This window comes from Athene noctua, chromosome 2 (assembly GCF_965140245.1).
Source record: "Athene noctua chromosome 2, bAthNoc1.hap1.1, whole genome shotgun sequence".
In the NCBI taxonomy this organism is placed as follows: Eukaryota; Metazoa; Chordata; class Aves; order Strigiformes; family Strigidae; genus Athene; species Athene noctua.
Window position 1 is genome coordinate 45,424,374 of NC_134038.1, and position 18,777 is coordinate 45,443,150.

Here is an 18,777-nt window from a genome sequence, read left to right on the forward strand (position 1 = left end):
TACCAACACGATTTAAAAAAAAAAAAATCTACATTCTTACTGGTAGGTTTCTGAAGGTAACAAGAATAGAAACTGCTTGAAGGGTGACCCATCTGTTCACATATTTGCAATTCTCTCCAGGACAGGGAGTTTCATTTTTGGCACCGTTCAAACTATTCAATCACACATGAGAATCAAAATAGTAAATAAATACAGAAATAATTACAATACAGAAAAGAAATCAAACCCTTATGTTTACTATTTTAAGCTTTTCACTTTTTTCTTCATTTATTTTTCTAGTCATTAATGTTGTCATGGGCTTTGTATAGGGTTATATATCTTTCAACACAGTTGATATTACAATAGCAAAAGGACGACTTTAAAAGTGAGATACAATATGTTCTTATCTTTACAACAAAAAGAAGAATGATTGTGTGATTAATAATGTCAGAAATCAGGTCTGGCTACAATTCAACACTTTATATCACTGTTACTTTCTGACCTTGGAAAAGGTGTTTACTGATGAAAGTTTTTTCTCTATCAAAAACCCAATTACAGTCCATAGGTTACATTCAGATACATTTTTATCAACCTGTTAAATCCTTGGACAAATGACATACTACTCTGAGAACTGTTGCTCTATAAATTCACAAAAATTACATTCACTTTTTATTAGCATTGAAATTATGAATGATGTTCACGTCAATCTCCCCAAAAGATCCTTAATTTTAAAAGGCTAAAAGAATTATTAGTGTTTAATTAAATAATGCATTACTACACAGCAGCATAGAATTACGTTATTCAAAAGAAATGAGAATCATCTGTACATTATCATCTGGTGAGTTTTACAGCCTTTGGAAGAAGGAGCTTGCCACTTACAATCATTACAAAGATGCAGTGAGGTTATGCTGGGTGGAAATCAGGAGGTCTAAAACCCATCTAGAAATTAATCTGGCTTCAGCAGTCAAAGATAACAAGAAATGTTTCTATAGGTGTGTCAACAGCAAAAGAAAGACGAGGGAGAGCCTCCATCCCCTGCTAGATGCAGGAGGAAACATGGTAACAAGTGATGAGGAGAAGGCTGAGGTGCTTAATGTCTTCTTTGCCTCAGACTTAATAACAAGAATAGCTGTACTGAGGGAATCCAGCCTCCTCAGCCAGAAGACAGAGACTGGGAGGATGACCCTGCCAAACAATTCATGAGGAGATCGTCAGTGACCTACTGCATCACGTAGACATACACAAGTTTATGGGACTGGATGGGATACACCCGAGGGTGCTGAAGGAGTTGGCTGGGGTGCTCACCAAGCTGCTTTCCATCATTTACCAGCAGTCCTGGCTGACTGGGGAGGTCCCAACAGATTGGAAATCGGCCAATGTGACGCCCGTATATAAGAAGGGTCAGAAGGATGACCCGGGAAATTACAGGCCTGTCATCTTGACTTCAGTGCCCAGGAAGCTGATGGAGCAGCTCATCCTGAGAACCATCACACAACACATGCAGGACAACTAGATGACCAGGCCCAGTCAGCATGGGCTTATGAAAGGCAGGTCCTGCCTGACAAACCTGATCTCCTTCTAAGACAGGGTGACTCGCTTATTGGATGAGGGAAAGGCTGTGGATGTTGTTTACCTTGACTTTGACACCGTTTCCCACAGCATTCTTCTGTCAAAACTGGCTGCTCGTGGCTTGGACGGGCACATGCTTCTCTGGGTAAAAAACAGGGCTCGGTTTTGGGGTCACTCCTGTTTAAAATCTTATTAATGACCTAGACAAGGGGATTGAGTACACCTCAAGTAAGTTTGCAGATGACATCAGGTTGGGTGGGAGTGTTGATCTGCTCGAGGGCAGGGAGGCTCTGCAGAGAGACCTGGACAGGCTGGAGCCATGGGCTGAGGCCAACTGGAGGAGTTTCCATAAGGCCAAATGCTGGGGGCTGCCCTTGGGCCACAACAACCCCCAGCAGCGCTACAGGCTTGGGGAGGAGTGGCTGGAGAGCTGCCAGTCACAGAGGGACCTGGGGGTGCTGATTGACAGCTGGCTGAACAGGAGCCAGCAGTGTGCCCAGGGGGCCAAGAAGGCCAATGGCATCCTGGCTTGTGTCAGCAATAGCGTGGCCAGAAGGGACAGGGAAGGTATCTGACCCCTGTACTCGGCACTGGTGAGGCCGCACCTCGGTTCCTGTGTTCAGTTTTGGGCCCCTCACTACAAAAAGGACGTTGAATGACTCAAGCATGTCCAGAGAAGGGCAACGAAGCTGGTGAAGGGTCTGGAGCACAGGTCGTACGGGGAGCGGCTGAGGGAACTGGGGGTGTTTAGTCTGGAGAAGAGGAGGCTGAGGGGAGACCTCATCACCCTCTACAGCTACCTGAAAGGACGCTGCAGAGAGCTGGGGATGAGCCTCTTTAACCAAGTAACAAGCGATAGGACAAGAGGGAATGGCCTCAAGTTGCACCAGGGAGGGTTTAGACTGGATATTAGGAAGCATTTCTTTACAGAACGGGTTGTTGGGCGTTGGAATGGGCTGCCCAGGGAGGTGGTGGAGTCCCCATCCCTGGAGGTGTTTAAGAGTCAGGTTGACATAGCACTGAGGGATATGGTGTCCTTGGGAACTGTCAGTGATGGTTAATGGTTAGACTGGATGCTTTTCAAGCTCTTTTCTAATCTTCATGATTCTGTGATTCAGAATTAGCAGTATTTTTGAAAATTCATGATTCTTTAAGAGAATCTTTAGGAAAATTTTGTAAAAATATAATCCCAGGTAGCTGAATTTAGAAATTTTCCAGCCGCTCATAATTTATTTTCAGTCATTTTAAAAATAGTAGCTGATTCAAATCATACATCTTGTCAGATGGTACATTGTCCTATCCTTTGTTTATGGGTCTCACACACAGACACACTCTATTAGAAAAATTTCTGAGTACTGTTAGCAAATAAATCTATTTAAGAATATAAAAGAGAACCCTACAGCTCCCTAAACAGATAAACTGCTTTTCTTGATAAAACACAATAATCCTTTTACTTGAATTTCAGATGTTCATGCAAGTTGATAGAAATTGTGAGGATTAACTCTAAAATAAGTAACTTTACAATTCCAGAATAAAGATCTAAACTTTTTCTAGGAATAAATCAACTGAAGAGTCATATTTCAGATAGGACATGTCATATCTTTGGCTATCCTCCATCCCATCATAATTTTCAGCAAGGTCAGTATTAGGCTATGCTTGTTAGTCCAGGCTATTGACCTACATGTAAAAAGACTGGGAATTAACTCATTGCACATTGTTATCTGGAACACCATTCAGCAAACTTATGAGAGTATAATTTCATGTAATTCAAGAAATGTGTTTAAAAGGAAATATAAAGATCTTCTATACTTCTGCCATCAATACTGATGAAGTCCCTACATGGTTTAATCCAGCTGGTTTTAGGGCATTTCTTTTTCAGATGAAAAGAGTAAAAATCCTAACTATTCTCTACCACAGTAAACCATCCTGGAGATTCATGACAATTCTAAAAGAAAGCTGTCTGTTAGCAATACCACAATTATGAAGAAAATATTATGTGAAGATACAGTATTTAGGGGAGAAAAAAATGTACATGACCAGTAACTGTTAAGTTACTAGTCATATCTTCCAATATTCCCACAGAGATACTCATGGATATCTTCAGAACACAGGCTACTCCAACTCAAGAATGCACTGCCCATACTGTAAAGCTTCTCTACAGGCAAGGATTTAATTTGGATTAATAAAGTGTCATGACCCAGGCTGGGAGCCCAGGGAGTTGTAAGGGTTCTGTGATTCACTCAGCTTAAATTAAGGTGAAACAACACCAAACAACTGGTTAAAATTGTTTGCTTGTGGTAGAAATAGCTTAAACTAGAAAAGTATAAGCAGCAATGTTGTCTCATAAATCTGTAAGAAAGAAAACAAAGGAAAGAAAAGAAAAGGCAAGGGAGTCAAAGAAATCCTGTCACCACCCCTGGATCCAACATTGTCTCAAGTCTGGTAATCCTGGGTCATGGGTGCACACACAGCAAAGTTTTCTGTCACATTTTAAATTCATTTTATGATCTCATCAGCATACTAGATAAGGAAGGGCAGGCATTCCACAAACTCATTTCCATGAGAGATGAGGAAAAGGTTGAGCATGGGACCTGTGCATACATTGACGAGGAACAGGGTACATCAACCTCCTTGTCCAATTGAGTCAGAGGCTGTGCTAACCCTGCCACCTTTACTTCTCACCTAGTTCCCACAGATTTTTGCTGACTTCCTGCTTCTTGAGCAATCATACAGCTTCCTGGGGCAGAATGCTCACCTCTTATCAATTCTTATCACCTCTTCAATGGTCTGCATGGTATCAGGCTTACACAACACAATCACAAAGTATAGGGCCTACACAACTGAGCCAGTCATCCCACTTTGAGGCTTATCTAAGGAGTCTGTCAACACAAGGGAGTTGAGACATGCATCCTTCAATACACTCCATGCTTCCTTGGGTGACGTTCCTTAGACTAATCACAAGGCCACAGCCTGTCCTTCTTGTCTGGGGTCTCAATGAATGTTTGAGGCATTAACTCCTTCAGTTCTTTATGTAAAGACACTGCCTTCCAGGCTTTGAGTTTCACAAAGTGTTCTCATCTCACTTTTGATCATTCTCACTGGAGTTCAAATCTACATCAGATATCCACTAGCAGCATAATCCAGAACCCTCTATTTCTCTCTTGAAAAGCAAGTATTTATTGTTGCACACATAAAGAAATCTCTAATATTGATGCAATCGATGCTCAAATTTTGATCTAATCTGTGATCCTTTAAATGATCTTTGATTCATTATGGAATTGTTACAGACAATTGTTGCAAGATCCTCACTAACTGTAATTTTGTTCAGTCTGCTAAAGAAACAGATGCTTTATTTTTTAGTGTTTGTGTTGCTTATAATCTTTTATACTTTGTTTTGTTTTACTGAAAACTGTATACAAATGACAAAGAAACAGGTTCCTTTGCACCTCTCTAGTTTACAGAAACTACCACTGTTTTCCACCAAAAATGAAATGTTCTAAATTAAGAACTAGGTCCTTATCTCATGTACTTGCATTAAGCAGCACCTCATTCCTAAGGAGTCATTGATTTTATTCAGATTATTCCACAGGATGCAGATCAGAATACCACTGGAACGTTAAGTGCATGTTTAAAGTCTGTCCTACACAGAGGAGCATGCAAATTGATTCAGACCCAGCAAACAGAAGAGATACTGTTCTGAACTAGAAACATAGTAATAGCCTTTCGTTCCTTCACAGTGCACAAGTGATTAAGTAAAACAGTCATCAAATAATTTGATTAAGATTTATTAAAACAAATTTAAAAGAACTTTTACTGTAGCTACTTGTAAAATTTAACAAGGCTATTGTTCCTTAGTTACAAATTTTATTCTTTAGGGTTTATTCCATGAGGTATTCAATGTCAGTTGCTAATGAAAACACTTGTCCCTGCTCTGTAGAATGCATGTAAAAGAAAACCAGATGTGATCAGTCATCTAGAATGACAGAAAGAACAAAGCAAAATTGACCAAGTGAAGTAAAGGTAAGAAAAAAAAAAAACAAATAAGAAATCTAATAATATGATTCTGTGATTGTAAATCAGGAAGAATGAGGAAAAAAATGAAAAAAAAAAAGCCTGTGGGGCTTCTCTGATCATGCTATACAATAATCAAAGCACATGATTCCAGATTATTTAAATGACCTGTGACAAAAGGACAGTTAACTGTCTCTGAAATGCCAATCATGCTTAGTTGGAATGAACATACTGACTCAAGACCTAGTCTTAATCCCAAAGGAAATCAGAGTAAAGCGCTCAGAAGTCACTAGCCTAACAATGACACTTTCAAGAGGAAAGAAACTCATCACCACAATAATATCAATCAGTTAATGTGTTACACATTCAATATTCAAATAAGATACAGGGAGTTTAACTGGTGAAGCAAACCTTCCGCTATTTTCTGCAGTGCTGTTGCAAAACTAAAGAGGGCAAAACTAAGAGAAAGCCTTTCTGTGCAATGGAAAAAAATTAAATATGCATTTCATGAAGACATTTAAATAATAAGTTCAGCAGAAGTAATACATTCTATAACACAATAATGAAAATAATATTTTTTAGCAATAAAATATTTTGATAAATAATGTCAGAATGGTGTGGGTAGAATAATGGTACCACAGTGTGTGTAGCTAATTGAACAACTACAGCCTGAGCTTGAACTCATTATTTCTGAGCTGCAGGATGTCCTATATATTGAGGAACAGTACAGTCTGATTGCTAAAAAGAGCATCTATATTCTATACAGAGTATTAGCAAATTGTATTTCTACAACATGAAACTGTCAAAAGCTTATGTCAGATTTGACATGTGAGTAAACCCAGCCTGTATGGAGACAGTGTAGGCAGTGTGCTACTCATTTCAGAGAACTCAGAACCATTCACCTTGAGATGTTCATAACAGTGAGATGGGTTCTTCTATATGTTTTCCATTAATATTCCACACTTAGCACTGCTAACATTCTACCAATTTATTTATGGTTTTTGCTTTGTATTTTTTTATTATACTTGTATTTAGAGATACAGGGATGTGACAATAGACACCAATTAATTAATAGACAAAATAGCAGTCATAACATTTGCATAAACAGATATTACACTACTATACCTCAAGATTTAATGTGAAATCCTATGACAATTTTATTTAGCTCTGAGAGAGCAGAATGTTTATGATAGCTTCCCATAAATCTTAAAAATATCTCTACAAAACAGTTACAGTATCTATAAAAATTACTATAGCAATGAATACTAAATGGTTTCTGGTTTTTTAGCTATCTTCTAGAATTAAATAAAAAAATCATCATTACAATATTCGTCTATATAATGTTTTACAGACCTTCCAAATAATTGTCTACAAAGCTGTTTCTTATCCACAAAACTCAGTATGATGCTTAAATAAGAAATCTGACACATCATGTAAAAACAGTAATACATAAATCACACTATTTCACTGTTCCAGCTGAAGCCCATCTTTATTAACATGATCTGGTGGTAAAACTAGTGACCTTCACAGCATGGACTGGCAGCATGCATGAAGTCTGGTGTTGTGCTACCATATGAAGCAATCAAAGCAACAGAGGATAGCAGATAATTCCTCTACCAGCAAAGCTCTGCCATACAGTTACTCATCAACTGCCTTATCAGTTTCACAGACAATCCTCAAATATGTAAGTACATTGAAGTATCTCTATTCACTGCAAAAATTACTGCTTGTGTCATTCTTATTGCATTTGGTGGCTCTAATATTCAAGGGTGAGTGCAGAGAAACAATACTGTAGTCATGCATATAATTTATTCATTATCTTCTTGCTGTTTCTTAGCTGCGTATTGCTAAGATTTACTCTTGAAAGATATATTAAAATACACTTAGTGTTAACAACGTAAAATGAAATAGCAAACTGTGGGAGGAAGTGCATACATATATGTGTGCACATGTGCACACACATTTTCGCTCTGTATAAATTACAACTTAAAGAAAAAATAAAAACTACTTACACCAGAATAGAAAGGCTCACCAGACACACAGATCACATCCTGCTCCTGGATCATCAAAATATCTTTGGCTAAGTGCAGTCGCACTTTGAAAGGCTCCTGGTTACCATCCTGCAGCAAACAAATCCCTGTCTTTGTCTTCAAAGGAAAGGATAAAGAAAAAAAAGTTCTCAGTTAGCACTTTGCATTGCTAGAAGTGGTATTTTGAAACAGAATAGCTAAAACATAGGTACAGTTACATAAACACATCAAATATCCAAAACTATTATCAGTGATCAATGTATTTACTATGCTCAGACTACAAGAGCATGATGGTTAACAGTAGCAAATAGAGAAGGCAGATTTTGCTAGAAGGCAGCACTAACCTGCCCATGATAAATTTGTGAAACTCCTTTCAAATTGCTTCACAGCAGCTTGTGCTCTTATAATACTTTCCATCTTTGTATTAAAACATGACACCTCACTTGGACATGAAATAAAAGCTTATGTTTTATATATTACACCAATTTTGACACAGAAATACATACAATGACACCTCCAAACTAGACAGATGTGAGCACTGACAGCCTAGATGAACCTGTTGTGGGCTTCTCCTGATCTGTGAGCACAACACTGACTTACACTTTTATGTTCCTCTTCAAATGAGGATACTGAAGTTAATAAGAGAAAAGAGATCAAAGAATATAACTCCTTCTAGCAATTTCCTTCTTCCTTCACTTCTGTATTTTACATTTATGGTTAGTGATCAGGAATTCTGTAGGATTCTTCAATATACAATAAATACATGACTTTCCAACAGTTTAAGAGTGTCTGTGGTAGTAACTATTTGTGTTACTTTTTTGGGCAATATACGTAAGACATTTAAGCAATGAAAAAGTCTGCACTTGTGAGCAGTTTATAATTTCTCCCTGATGGCTGCATTGAAAGCAGTACTCTATGAGCCTTCATATATGGACAAAAGTCATGCTGGCAGAGCATTTTTTGTATGAGAAATCTGCTTCTAAACAATTTAAAAATTTAGCCTTACAACATGTAATTTAACAGCATTAGATACGTATACCTATTTGCATAGATACATATTATATGTATGCATGTAAGTATCTCAAAATATATAAAAAGTATTTAAAATCTTAGACTCTGTGTCAATAATAAAAATTCCATTGTCTTCATTTGGGTCAGATTTCAATCCACTGTCTGTAAAAAGTTGGCTTGAGAGAAGATCAAGGAAACAAAAGTCTTGCTGTGAACTTTAACTGCCAAGGTTGACCTGGCTGAATCTGAGGGCTCTTTCTCAGACAAGAGTTTAAAAGAGGATTTGGAAGATCTCCCCATAATGTGATCTCATACCTTACATCCATAGCATGGAGAGAACAAACACAAATATGGATCTGACAGTAGGCAACTGTCAGAAGAAAAGTTTAAATTGCTCTCAAGAGGATTTAAAAGAGGTGGAAAGGTCGAGGACAACCTTTAAATAGGTCTATATAATGTTCTCCACTGACAAATTGTTCTGTCACTACTGCTCACTCAAACTCAGGAAATTGTTTTCCCTTGGACATCAGTAGCAAATGCATATAACTCAGCCATAACTTTGAAAGTGTCTCTGATATTGTTTTTATTCTTTTAAAACTAAGTAAGAAGAAAAAAAGAAATAAAGAGTTCCATGCACTGAACTCACATTGAGGTCAGTGGAAGCTCTCGTCAGAAGACATCATACAGCATTGTTCTAATATTTAGTGTCTTTTTTTAAACAGGATGAGGTAGAAATCAATTGACATGGACAGACAAGTCAAATGGATCATGAAAGGAGTTCAGTTTACAGTACCACTAAAAAATTCCCTATCATACCATACATAAAACATTACAACAATAAAATACAGAGAATGTAAAATAGTCAAATTCCCCTGGTCCCCTCCTTATAATTTCTGCTTTACAGACTAAGATGACTCCTCTTTCCATGAAGTTGTGAAGTAAACAGTAAGTGACAATGGAAGTAGAATAAAGCAAGCTGTAAATAACTATGGTCAAATAAAAAGGGTTAGCCTACAACCATCTACCACTTATAAAAGGCCTTTCTCCTGCAGGAAAGTTTGCAGACATGCCTTTCCTCCTCCCTAGAGAACTGGTAATGGAATAAATCTTGCCTCTGATATACACTGATTATAGTAACCCTGCCTTACTGGACCACACATTTCTGATTTGGTCAATAACCCTATAAAATCTCCAAAAAGTCTTTCTGCTGAAGCTGAGGGGCTTCTTTGTGGGAATTAGAGGCATAAAACTGTATCAGACACAATTACCCATTAGAATAAAAAAAATTCAAATTGGTTTCTAAATGCATGTGGGCTGAGCTTATTCAAGCTGAACAAGGAAACCAAGCTTGGGAACAGCAAAATATTTTGGCCCTTGGAAAGATTGATCACACACACTCAGGGATCTTATTTACATCACACTCTAAAATGTAATGAACCACTTTACTGTTGTTGGGCTTTATGAAAGCTGGTTTATGACACAGTTCAAAATTAAATCTTCGATTTTACTACCTCCTTCCCTCTCTTACCTGAGAACAGCATTAACAAGCATATAAAGGAGAATGTAGTTGTTTCATTAAATGAGCTCAAGTCCTTGAGAACAAAGACAAGAATTTAATTATTTCATTATGTTTCATTTTCTGTGCTGAAATTTTTTTTCTTCTCTTGCCCACCCCTTCAAAGCATCCAGTAAACCGAATCAAATAAAGATATGAGCTCCTACATCCTATTCAGAGCTGCAGCTTAGGGAAGACATCCTGTATATATGCTTTAATGTAAATTACTGTGCACATCAACATTTTTCATCCATATGGCCACAATAAATTATTCTGGTTGGACAGAGATCATCTCTCTAGCCTATACCCCTTCCATCTCTTACATTTGAAGAGCTTAGATGGTGTGCATGCATGTGTGGATGAGGTGTGCGGGTGCAGGGTTGTGGGTGATGTTAGCTTTTGTTCCCATTTTTAAGATATTCCATGAGAGAGTGTGCTAGAATTTTCCCTTTGAGCCTTCCACATTTCACTGGCAGAGGGGTCTGCCCTACCCCTGACTTACAGCAATAAAACAGCATATGGCACATCAGCCAGGCTACTGTAACTGTCAGTGTGAGGTCATGCAAGGCATCCTCTAGTGCTCAAATGTTTGATAAACTGCATCACTGTATAGCAGACATGGTTAGAAAAGCATAGTTCAGATGATAACAGTTTGTTAAGTCAATACACCTTGACTGTATGTGCAAGCCAACATTGCCACAAACTGCCCTGCTTACATCTATACCATCCTACTTTATTCATACTGTTTATAGACTTTGGTACCTGCTGTAAAGAGGGCAAGAAAACTGAGTGAAGTTGCACATGTTTATGAAGTAGATGAGGTAGGCTAAGGAAATGATATGGAAGCAATACACAGCAGAAAAAATGAATTTCCACATGGGAGAGCCAATGACTTCAAGCAAAAGAAGTGGTGAAGGAAGGTAGCAGTACCTAAGGAATGGATGCAGTGAATGTTGCACCTGCACAGTACTGCCTGTGTCATCTCATTCTACACCCCTTTAAGCTGAGTTAGACAAGAATTTGTTCTGGAGGAGACTTCTTCAGGCAATTTTAGACATGACTATATATTTGTTTATCCTATTTTATTTCTTTTCCTTTATAGTAACAAAACAATTTGGTTAGCTTTCCTTCTAGATCTGCATCAGTAGGCAGACTTCAACAGATAACCCACAATAGTTTAGTCCATGAACCAGTGGAAGAAATGAACAGGAAAAAAAAAAATCTCTCATCACATTTCTTATGCAAGGTGGTCTGGATTTTTAATTTCTGCTTTGGCTGGTATGTCCTAAAATAAATTAGAACTCTGCAATTTAGTTTTAAGTCTTGAAATGTATCTCTACCATCAAGAATTCTATACTAGTAAGGAGAATGGATTTAGAAACCGAGTTAAATATGTACACATTTTTCTTCAGATATCTACATTGTTGGATGCTTATTTGAACTGAGGCAGAGCTCTGACTATTTGGAGATATGCCTGTCACTGCTTTGTAATTGCAAGTATAAAAATAAAAGGAAAACTGAATTAGAGGTATAAGACAGTAATGGCAATGAATACAAGAGGCAGGATTATGTGTCAGAAACACATAAATGGTCCAGCTACTCTTTCTGTGGAGGTGTTGCTAGTGTAAGTGAAAAGCACTTATATTGTCAAAAATTGGAATGCAGCCCAGATACACAGGGATGTGTTCAGCTTGTCATTCAGAGCCTCTTCTACCAGATATCAACATTTTCCAATCCAAAGGATAGTAAGTCCATCTCTGTAGGTGATTTTTACATTTCAACCTGAAAGAAGCGCAACAAAATGTTGAATTTGGACTCAATCTTCTTTCTTTGATTTTCTAGGAATTTCCCAGGTATTTGTCTATGTCATTCTTCATAAATTATTTTCTCAAAAGAATAAAGTCTTACAGAGAATTTTCTTGTTTCATACAGTCTGATTAATTCAATATGTAAATTAGACATTTGGAAATATAAGCTACTTTTTTAGGGGAAAAAACTTTCCTTTTCTGACACTATAAGAAGTCTAGCTTTGATGTCTGAATTGCAATGAGTTTACTGGGACTAGATTATATGATTACAGTTTAGGCCAAGAGATAAAATAATATTGAAGGCTGTTGTGAGAGCATGCATGTTTCTTCAAATTTAATTCACCTATTACATGACATTCTCACAGGCACTGTAAATTGCCAGTCATTTTCTGTCCTGTGAATTTGGAATTAAATTATGAGTTGAAGATGGATTTAAGAAAAAACCCACAAACACAAAGTATTATAAATCTCAGCATTGCCATTTGATAGCATTTATAAACAAAGGAAATCATTGGCTGAGGCTGAAATGTGTAAGTCAGAAAATGGCATAAAGGCAACTAGAAACAGTTCAAAACAGTATAAGACAGGATTTATGAAATAAAGACACAAGAAAGGCAAAACTGCTTAAAAATTAAAACACATTCTGTGGCAGGCAAAAGAATACCAATAACATGGATGCTGAAATAGAGGTCGCTAGACCTGTGAACAACAGGATGTATCAAGTTATAAAGTTTGTGAAGTCTACAAGAATATTCAGGACAATTGAGACTAATCCTTCAATGAAACAATGGACAGTACTATAAAAAGAGATTAAGAGATCATCAATGTGAAAATTTGAAGTTGTATTAGGAAAAAAAGCCAAGCTACTAAAAGTAAAGGATGACACTTCAAAAGTTTGAAAGTTAGAAAAGTTAGGACGCCGCTCATGAAGCTTTTTCATAAAGTACATGGAATATATAAACTTTAAGAAAAGGTATCTAAAGGGAAAATGTTCTAATGCATTATAATCATCACAAGTCTTCAATTTCATCAGAAGGGTACTTTCACTGCAGGGGACAGTATTATGTCAAGAGATGCAGTTTATCTTCCAAGAGGTAGTTTTCAGAATATAGAATAAGGTCAAGTGAGTACAGGAGAGCATTTAAAGAAACCAGTGACTCTATAATTTATGCTCTTGTAAAGTTCAGAAAGCTCAGGATAAAGGCTAAAAGAGGAGCTGGATAGCCTTATGGTTTAGAAATTGTTAAATAAGTACAAAAAGCAGTACAATGGAGAGATTTGCTGATCAGCAAGGGAGAAGAGAGTGGAATCCAGAATAATTCCATGTGAAAAAATAGAAAATTTTCAACTTTCAGGAAGGGAGAAGCTACAAGAAAAAAAATTAACTATACCTTCGCACCATCATGTAGCAGGTAGTTTCTCTTGGAAAAAAAAATGTGTGCATGCATGTAAGACCTCATTGTTTTGTAGTACTATTTGAATTTTCTAGCACAGAAGGTATTTTCTTGCAAAATTAAAATAAGATGCTTTGAAAGGCAGCACAGCCTGCAGATAACACACTGTTTTACTAGTTATTAGGCCTAGGATAAAGGGCACAGCCAGCAGAAAGATGAACCAATAACCAAATTGTATTTGATACAAAAGGGTCAGTACATGGGTGAGCACTGGGGGTACAAACAAGTCAGTCAGATTATGTATAATCAACATAAATCCCACTGACCCAAAAAACAACACCCCACAACCAACAATGGGTGGAATAAATGGTGACATGCAGTCTCCCATAGAAGAGATAGGAAACAACCGAGTCAACAAACCAAACACATAAGACCAGGGAAGCCACATACTGAATCTCTACGCAGCCCACATTTACAAAAGCCAGACCTGACTGGAGCCCAGTCCCAGGGAGGCAGGAGGCCCTTCCCCAACAGGGAACTCTGCACAGTGCATCCACCTCACAGACAGACACTGCCCCTGCCTGCAAGGGGTCCCAGCTTTTACCCCTAAGTGGGACACCTGACCTTTGCTCACTCAATGCAGACACCTGGGGCTCATTTACCCAATGGCTCTGTCTGCAAGGCCGGCACCACCCTGGGGGGAAGCCTAAAGGCAAACTCACCCCCCGCTTTGTGAAGGGCTGTGGGAATCACCCATATGTCAACCTTAATTTGGGGCTTGGGGTTGAAACCCCAGCATTCCACATGCTTAGGGGAGAAAATAATCATTAGGATCAGAGACATCATCTTGAGATTTACACTGATCTACATATGTGTTTAAGCTCTCATTATCTTACTGTAGACAATAAAGTGTAGAGGGCTGTTGAACTGATCAGCAGGATTTGGGAGAATTGGGCTCTACTGACTGAAGTATTCACATCTGCAGTAGGAACTTACACATAAAGTACAAGTGCAAGTACATACAAGTAGACGAGACCATTTCAGTGTTCAAATCTCAAACCAAATCCCACTACTAGACACTGAAAAAAAAAATGAATGAATGAAAGCATCAGTACTATGAAAGAATTAATGTTCCCTGAGACATACGATACACTAGATCATCAGTTATTTAGAATGAAAAGACTAGTTTAAGGAAAAAAAATTGAATATGCCATGGACACTCTGAAAAATATGCTTTAGCCTCAGCGCATTTTGGTGGAATACTTAGATTTCATGCTGATTAAAACTCAGTTCCAACCATTTACTGCTATCAGCAAAGATGGGGGTGGAAGTACCAATGACAGTCAGAGCCCTACTCATTATTTTGTGAGAGCGATGTTAGTTCTTCTACGGTGGTAGTGGTTACAGCACTGGAGGATGGAGAAAGAAGGGCAATAAGATATTCAGAAGAAACAGAATCACAAATTCATGACGGTTCGAAAAGACCTTGAAGATCATCTAGTCCAGCCATTAACTTAACACTGACAGTTCCCAACTACACCAGATCCCTCAGCGCTATGTCGACGCGACTCTTAAACTCCTCCAGGGATGGGGACTCCACCACCTCCCTGGGCAGCCCATTCCAATGCGCAACAACCCGTTCTGTAAAGAAATACTTCCTGACATCTAGTCTAAATCTTCCCTGGCACAACCTGAGGCCATTACCTCTTGTCCTGTCACTTACGACTTGGTTAAAGAGACTCATCCCCAGCTCTCTGCAACCTCCTTTCAGGTAGCTGTAGAGGGTGATGAGGTCTCCCCTCAGCCTCCTCTTCTCCAGACTAAACACCCCCAGTTCCCTCAGCCGCTCCCCGTACGACCTGTGCTCCAGACCCTGCACCAGCTTCGTTGCCCTTCTCTGGACACGCTCGAGTCATTCAACGTCCTTTTTGTAGTGAGGGGCCCAAAACTGAACACAGGAATCGAGGGGCGGCCTCACCAGTGCCGAGTACAGGGGTAAGATCCCTTCCCTGTCCCTGCTGGCCATGCTATTGCTGACACAAGCCAGGATGCCATTGGCCTTCTTGGCCCCCTGGGCACACTGCTGGCTCCTGTTCAGCCGGCTGTCAATCAACACCCCCAGGTCCCTCTCTGACTGGCAGCTCTCCAGACACTCCTCCCCAAGCCTGTAGCGCTGCTGGGGGTTGTTGTGGCCCAAGGGCAGCCCCCAGCATTTGGCCTTATGGAAACTCCTCCAGTTGGCCTCAGCCCATGGCTCCAGCCTGTCCAGGTCTCTCTGCAGAGCCTCCCTACCCTCAAGCAGATCAACACTCCCACCCAACCTGGTGTCATCTGCAAACTGACTGAGCGTGCACTCGATCCCCTCGTCCAGATCACCAATAAAGATGTTAAACAGGAGTGGCCCCAAAACCGAGCCCTGGGAGACACCACTCATGACTGGCTGCCAAGTGGATTTAACTCCATCAACCACAACTCTTTGGGCCCAGCCAACCAGACAGTTTTTTACCCAGCAAAGCGTGTGCCCATCCAAGCTACGAGCAACCAGTTTCACCAGGAGAATGTTGTGGGAAACGGTGTCAAAGGCCTTACTAAAGTCAAGGTAAACAACATCCACAGCCTTTCCCTCATCCAATAAGCGGGTCACCCTGTCTTAGAAGGAGATCAGGTTTGTCAAGCAGGACCTGCCTTTCATAAACCCACGCTGACTGGGCCTGGTCATCTCGTTGTCCCACATGTGTTGTGTGATGGTACTCAGGATGAGCTGCTCCATCAGCTTCCCAGGTAATGAAGTCAAACTGACAGGCCTGTAATTTCCCGGACCGTTCTTCCTATCCTTCTTCTATATGGGCGTCACATTGGCCGATTTCCAATCTGTTGGGACCTCCCCGCTCAGACAGGACTGCTGGTAAATGATGGAAAGCAGCCTGGCAAGCACCCCAGCCAGCTCCTTCAGCACCCTCTGGTTTATCCCATCTGGTCCTATAGATTTGTGTATGTCTACATGATGCAGCAGGTCACTGTCGATCTCCTCCTGGATTGTGGGGGGGGGGTGTTCTCCCTGTCTCTGTCTTCTGACTGCGGAGGCTGGATTCCACCACTACAACTAGTCTTGACGGTCCCAGAGAGTGGTGGTCAATGGAACTAAAGCCAGCTGGTGGCCGGTCACAAGTGGTGTTCCTCAGGGCTCGGTGTTGGGACCTTTCCTGTTTAACATCTTTATTGATGATCTTGATAAGGACTTTATCAGTAAGTTTAAAGATGACTCCAAGTTAAGCGGGAGTGTCGATGTGCATGAAGATAGGGAGGCTCTACAGAGACAATTGGATAGATTGGATCAGTGGGCCAACATTAACATGATGAGCTTCAACAAGGCCAAGTGCCAGGTCCTGCACTTGGGCCACAACAACCCCATGCATCGCTACAGGCGTGAGGAGGTGTGGCTGGAGAGCTGTCTGGAAGAGAAGGATCTGGGGGTTCTAACTGACAAGCAGCTGAACATGAGCCAGCAGTGTGTCCGGGTGCCCAAGAAAGCCAACGGCATCCTGGCTTTTATTAGAAATAGTGTGACCAGCAGAAGTAGGGATGTGATAGTCCCCCTGGACTCTGCACTGGTGAGGCCACACCTGGAGTGTTGTGTCCAGTTTTGGGCACCTCAATACAAGAGAGATCTCGAGGTGCTGGAGCGAGGGCAGAGGAGGGCAACAAAGCTGGTGAAGGGCCTGGAGAAAAGATCCTATGAGGAGTGATTGAAGGAGCTGGGATTGTTCAGTTTGCGGAAGAGAAGGCTGAGGGGAGACCTCATCACTCTCTACAGCTACCTGAAAGGACATTGTAGAGAGGTTGGTGCTGGTCTCTTCTCACATGTGAATAGTGACAGAACAAGAGGGAATGGCTTTAAACACCAACAGGAGAGTTTCAGACTGGACATTAGAAAACAAATTTTCACAGACAGAGTGGTCGGACAGTGGAATAGGCTGCCCAGGGAGGTAGTGGAGTCACCATCCCTGGATGTGTTTAAGGGTCGTTTGGATGAGATGTTGGGGGATGTGGTGTAGGGGAGAACTTTGTAGAGTGAGACTGATGGTTGGACTCGATGATCCCAAGGGTCTTTTCCAACCTGAATGATTCTGTGATTCTGTGATTCTGTTATTAAAGACTCAGACAAAGAAGGTATTAAGTACCTCAGTTACCGCGTTTCCTCCTGCACACAGCAGGGGATGGAGGCTCTTTTAGAGAACTTGTAAGGACTTACAGAAACATTTCTTGTTATCTTTGACTGCTGAAGCCAGATTAATTTCTAACTGGGCTTTAGACCTTTTAATTTCCACCCTTCATAGCCTCACAGCATCTCTGCAATCCCTGTGAGTGCCTAGCCCCTTCTTCCAAAGGCCATAAATTCTCCTTTTCTCCCTGAGTTGCAGCCAAAGCTCCCTGTTCAGCCAGGGTGGCCTTCTCTGGTGCTGGCTTCTCTTACAGCACCTGGAGACAGCCTGCTCCTGTGTCATTAAGACTTCCTTCTTAAAGAGCTCCCAGCCTTCCTGGACCCCTATACCCTTCAGGACTGTCTCCCAAGGGATTCTGCCAAGCAGGTGCCTAAACAAGTCAAAGTCAGCCCTTTGGAAGTCCAAGATGAAAGTTCTGCTACCCCCTCTCCTGGCCTCTTTAAGAACAGAGAACTCTTATTATTTCATGATCACTGTGCCCTAGTCGGCCTCCACCACGACATCATCCACCACTCCTTATCTGTTCAAAAAGAGGAGATCCAGCAACGCACCTTCTCTGGTCGGTTCCCTCACCAGTTGCGTCAGGAAGTTGTCTCCTACACATTCCAGGAATCTCCGGGACTGGTACTGCTCTGCTGTGTTGTATTTCTAGCAGATGTCTGGGAAGTTAAAGTCTCCCACAAGAACAAGGACAAGTGATGGTGAGATTTCTCCTAAATGCCTATAGAATATTTCATCCACCTCTCTGTCCTGGGTGGGTGGCCTATAGTAGACTTTCACTACAACATCTGCCCTGTTGGCCTTCCCCCTGATTCTAACACAAAAACACTCCACCCTGTCTTCACTACACTTGTGCTCAAAGCAATCATAACAGTCCCTAACACACAGTGCCACCCCACCACCTCTCCTTCATTGTCTGTCCCTGCTAAGGAGCTTGTAGCCATCAACTGGCACACTCCAATCATGGGAGACATCCCACCATGTTTCTGTGATAGCCACTACTTCATAATTTTCCTGTTGCGTCGTGGCTTCAAGCTCCTCCTGTTTGTTACCCATGCTGTGCGCACTGGTATACATGCACTTCAGATAGGCTGATGTCACCAGCACCTTTTTGCATTTAGAAGTCCTTAGTCCAGCCTGAGCTTTCACAGGTGTTACCACAGTTATTGATCCATTTGTTCCCCTGACCCCTTAACC

At 40.6% G+C, this 18,777-nt stretch overlaps 1 protein-coding gene across 4 annotated transcripts in view; it reads right to left on the minus strand.

Annotated features, from left to right (window-relative positions):
* SNTG1 (syntrophin gamma 1) overlaps positions 1 to 18,777 on the minus strand; it is a 357,499-nt gene that overhangs the window by 156,821 nt on the left and 181,901 nt on the right. For 2 of the 4 annotated variants that reach the window (XM_074898981.1, XM_074898980.1), the window contains exon 3: positions 7,572 to 7,706. In XM_074898981.1, coding sequence (XP_074755082.1) covers positions 7,572 to 7,706 — 135 coding nt within the window. Of the gene's footprint in view, positions 1 to 7,571; positions 7,707 to 18,777 lie in introns of those variants that run through there. The other 2 variants (XM_074898983.1, XM_074898982.1) reach the window with 1 other exon arrangement.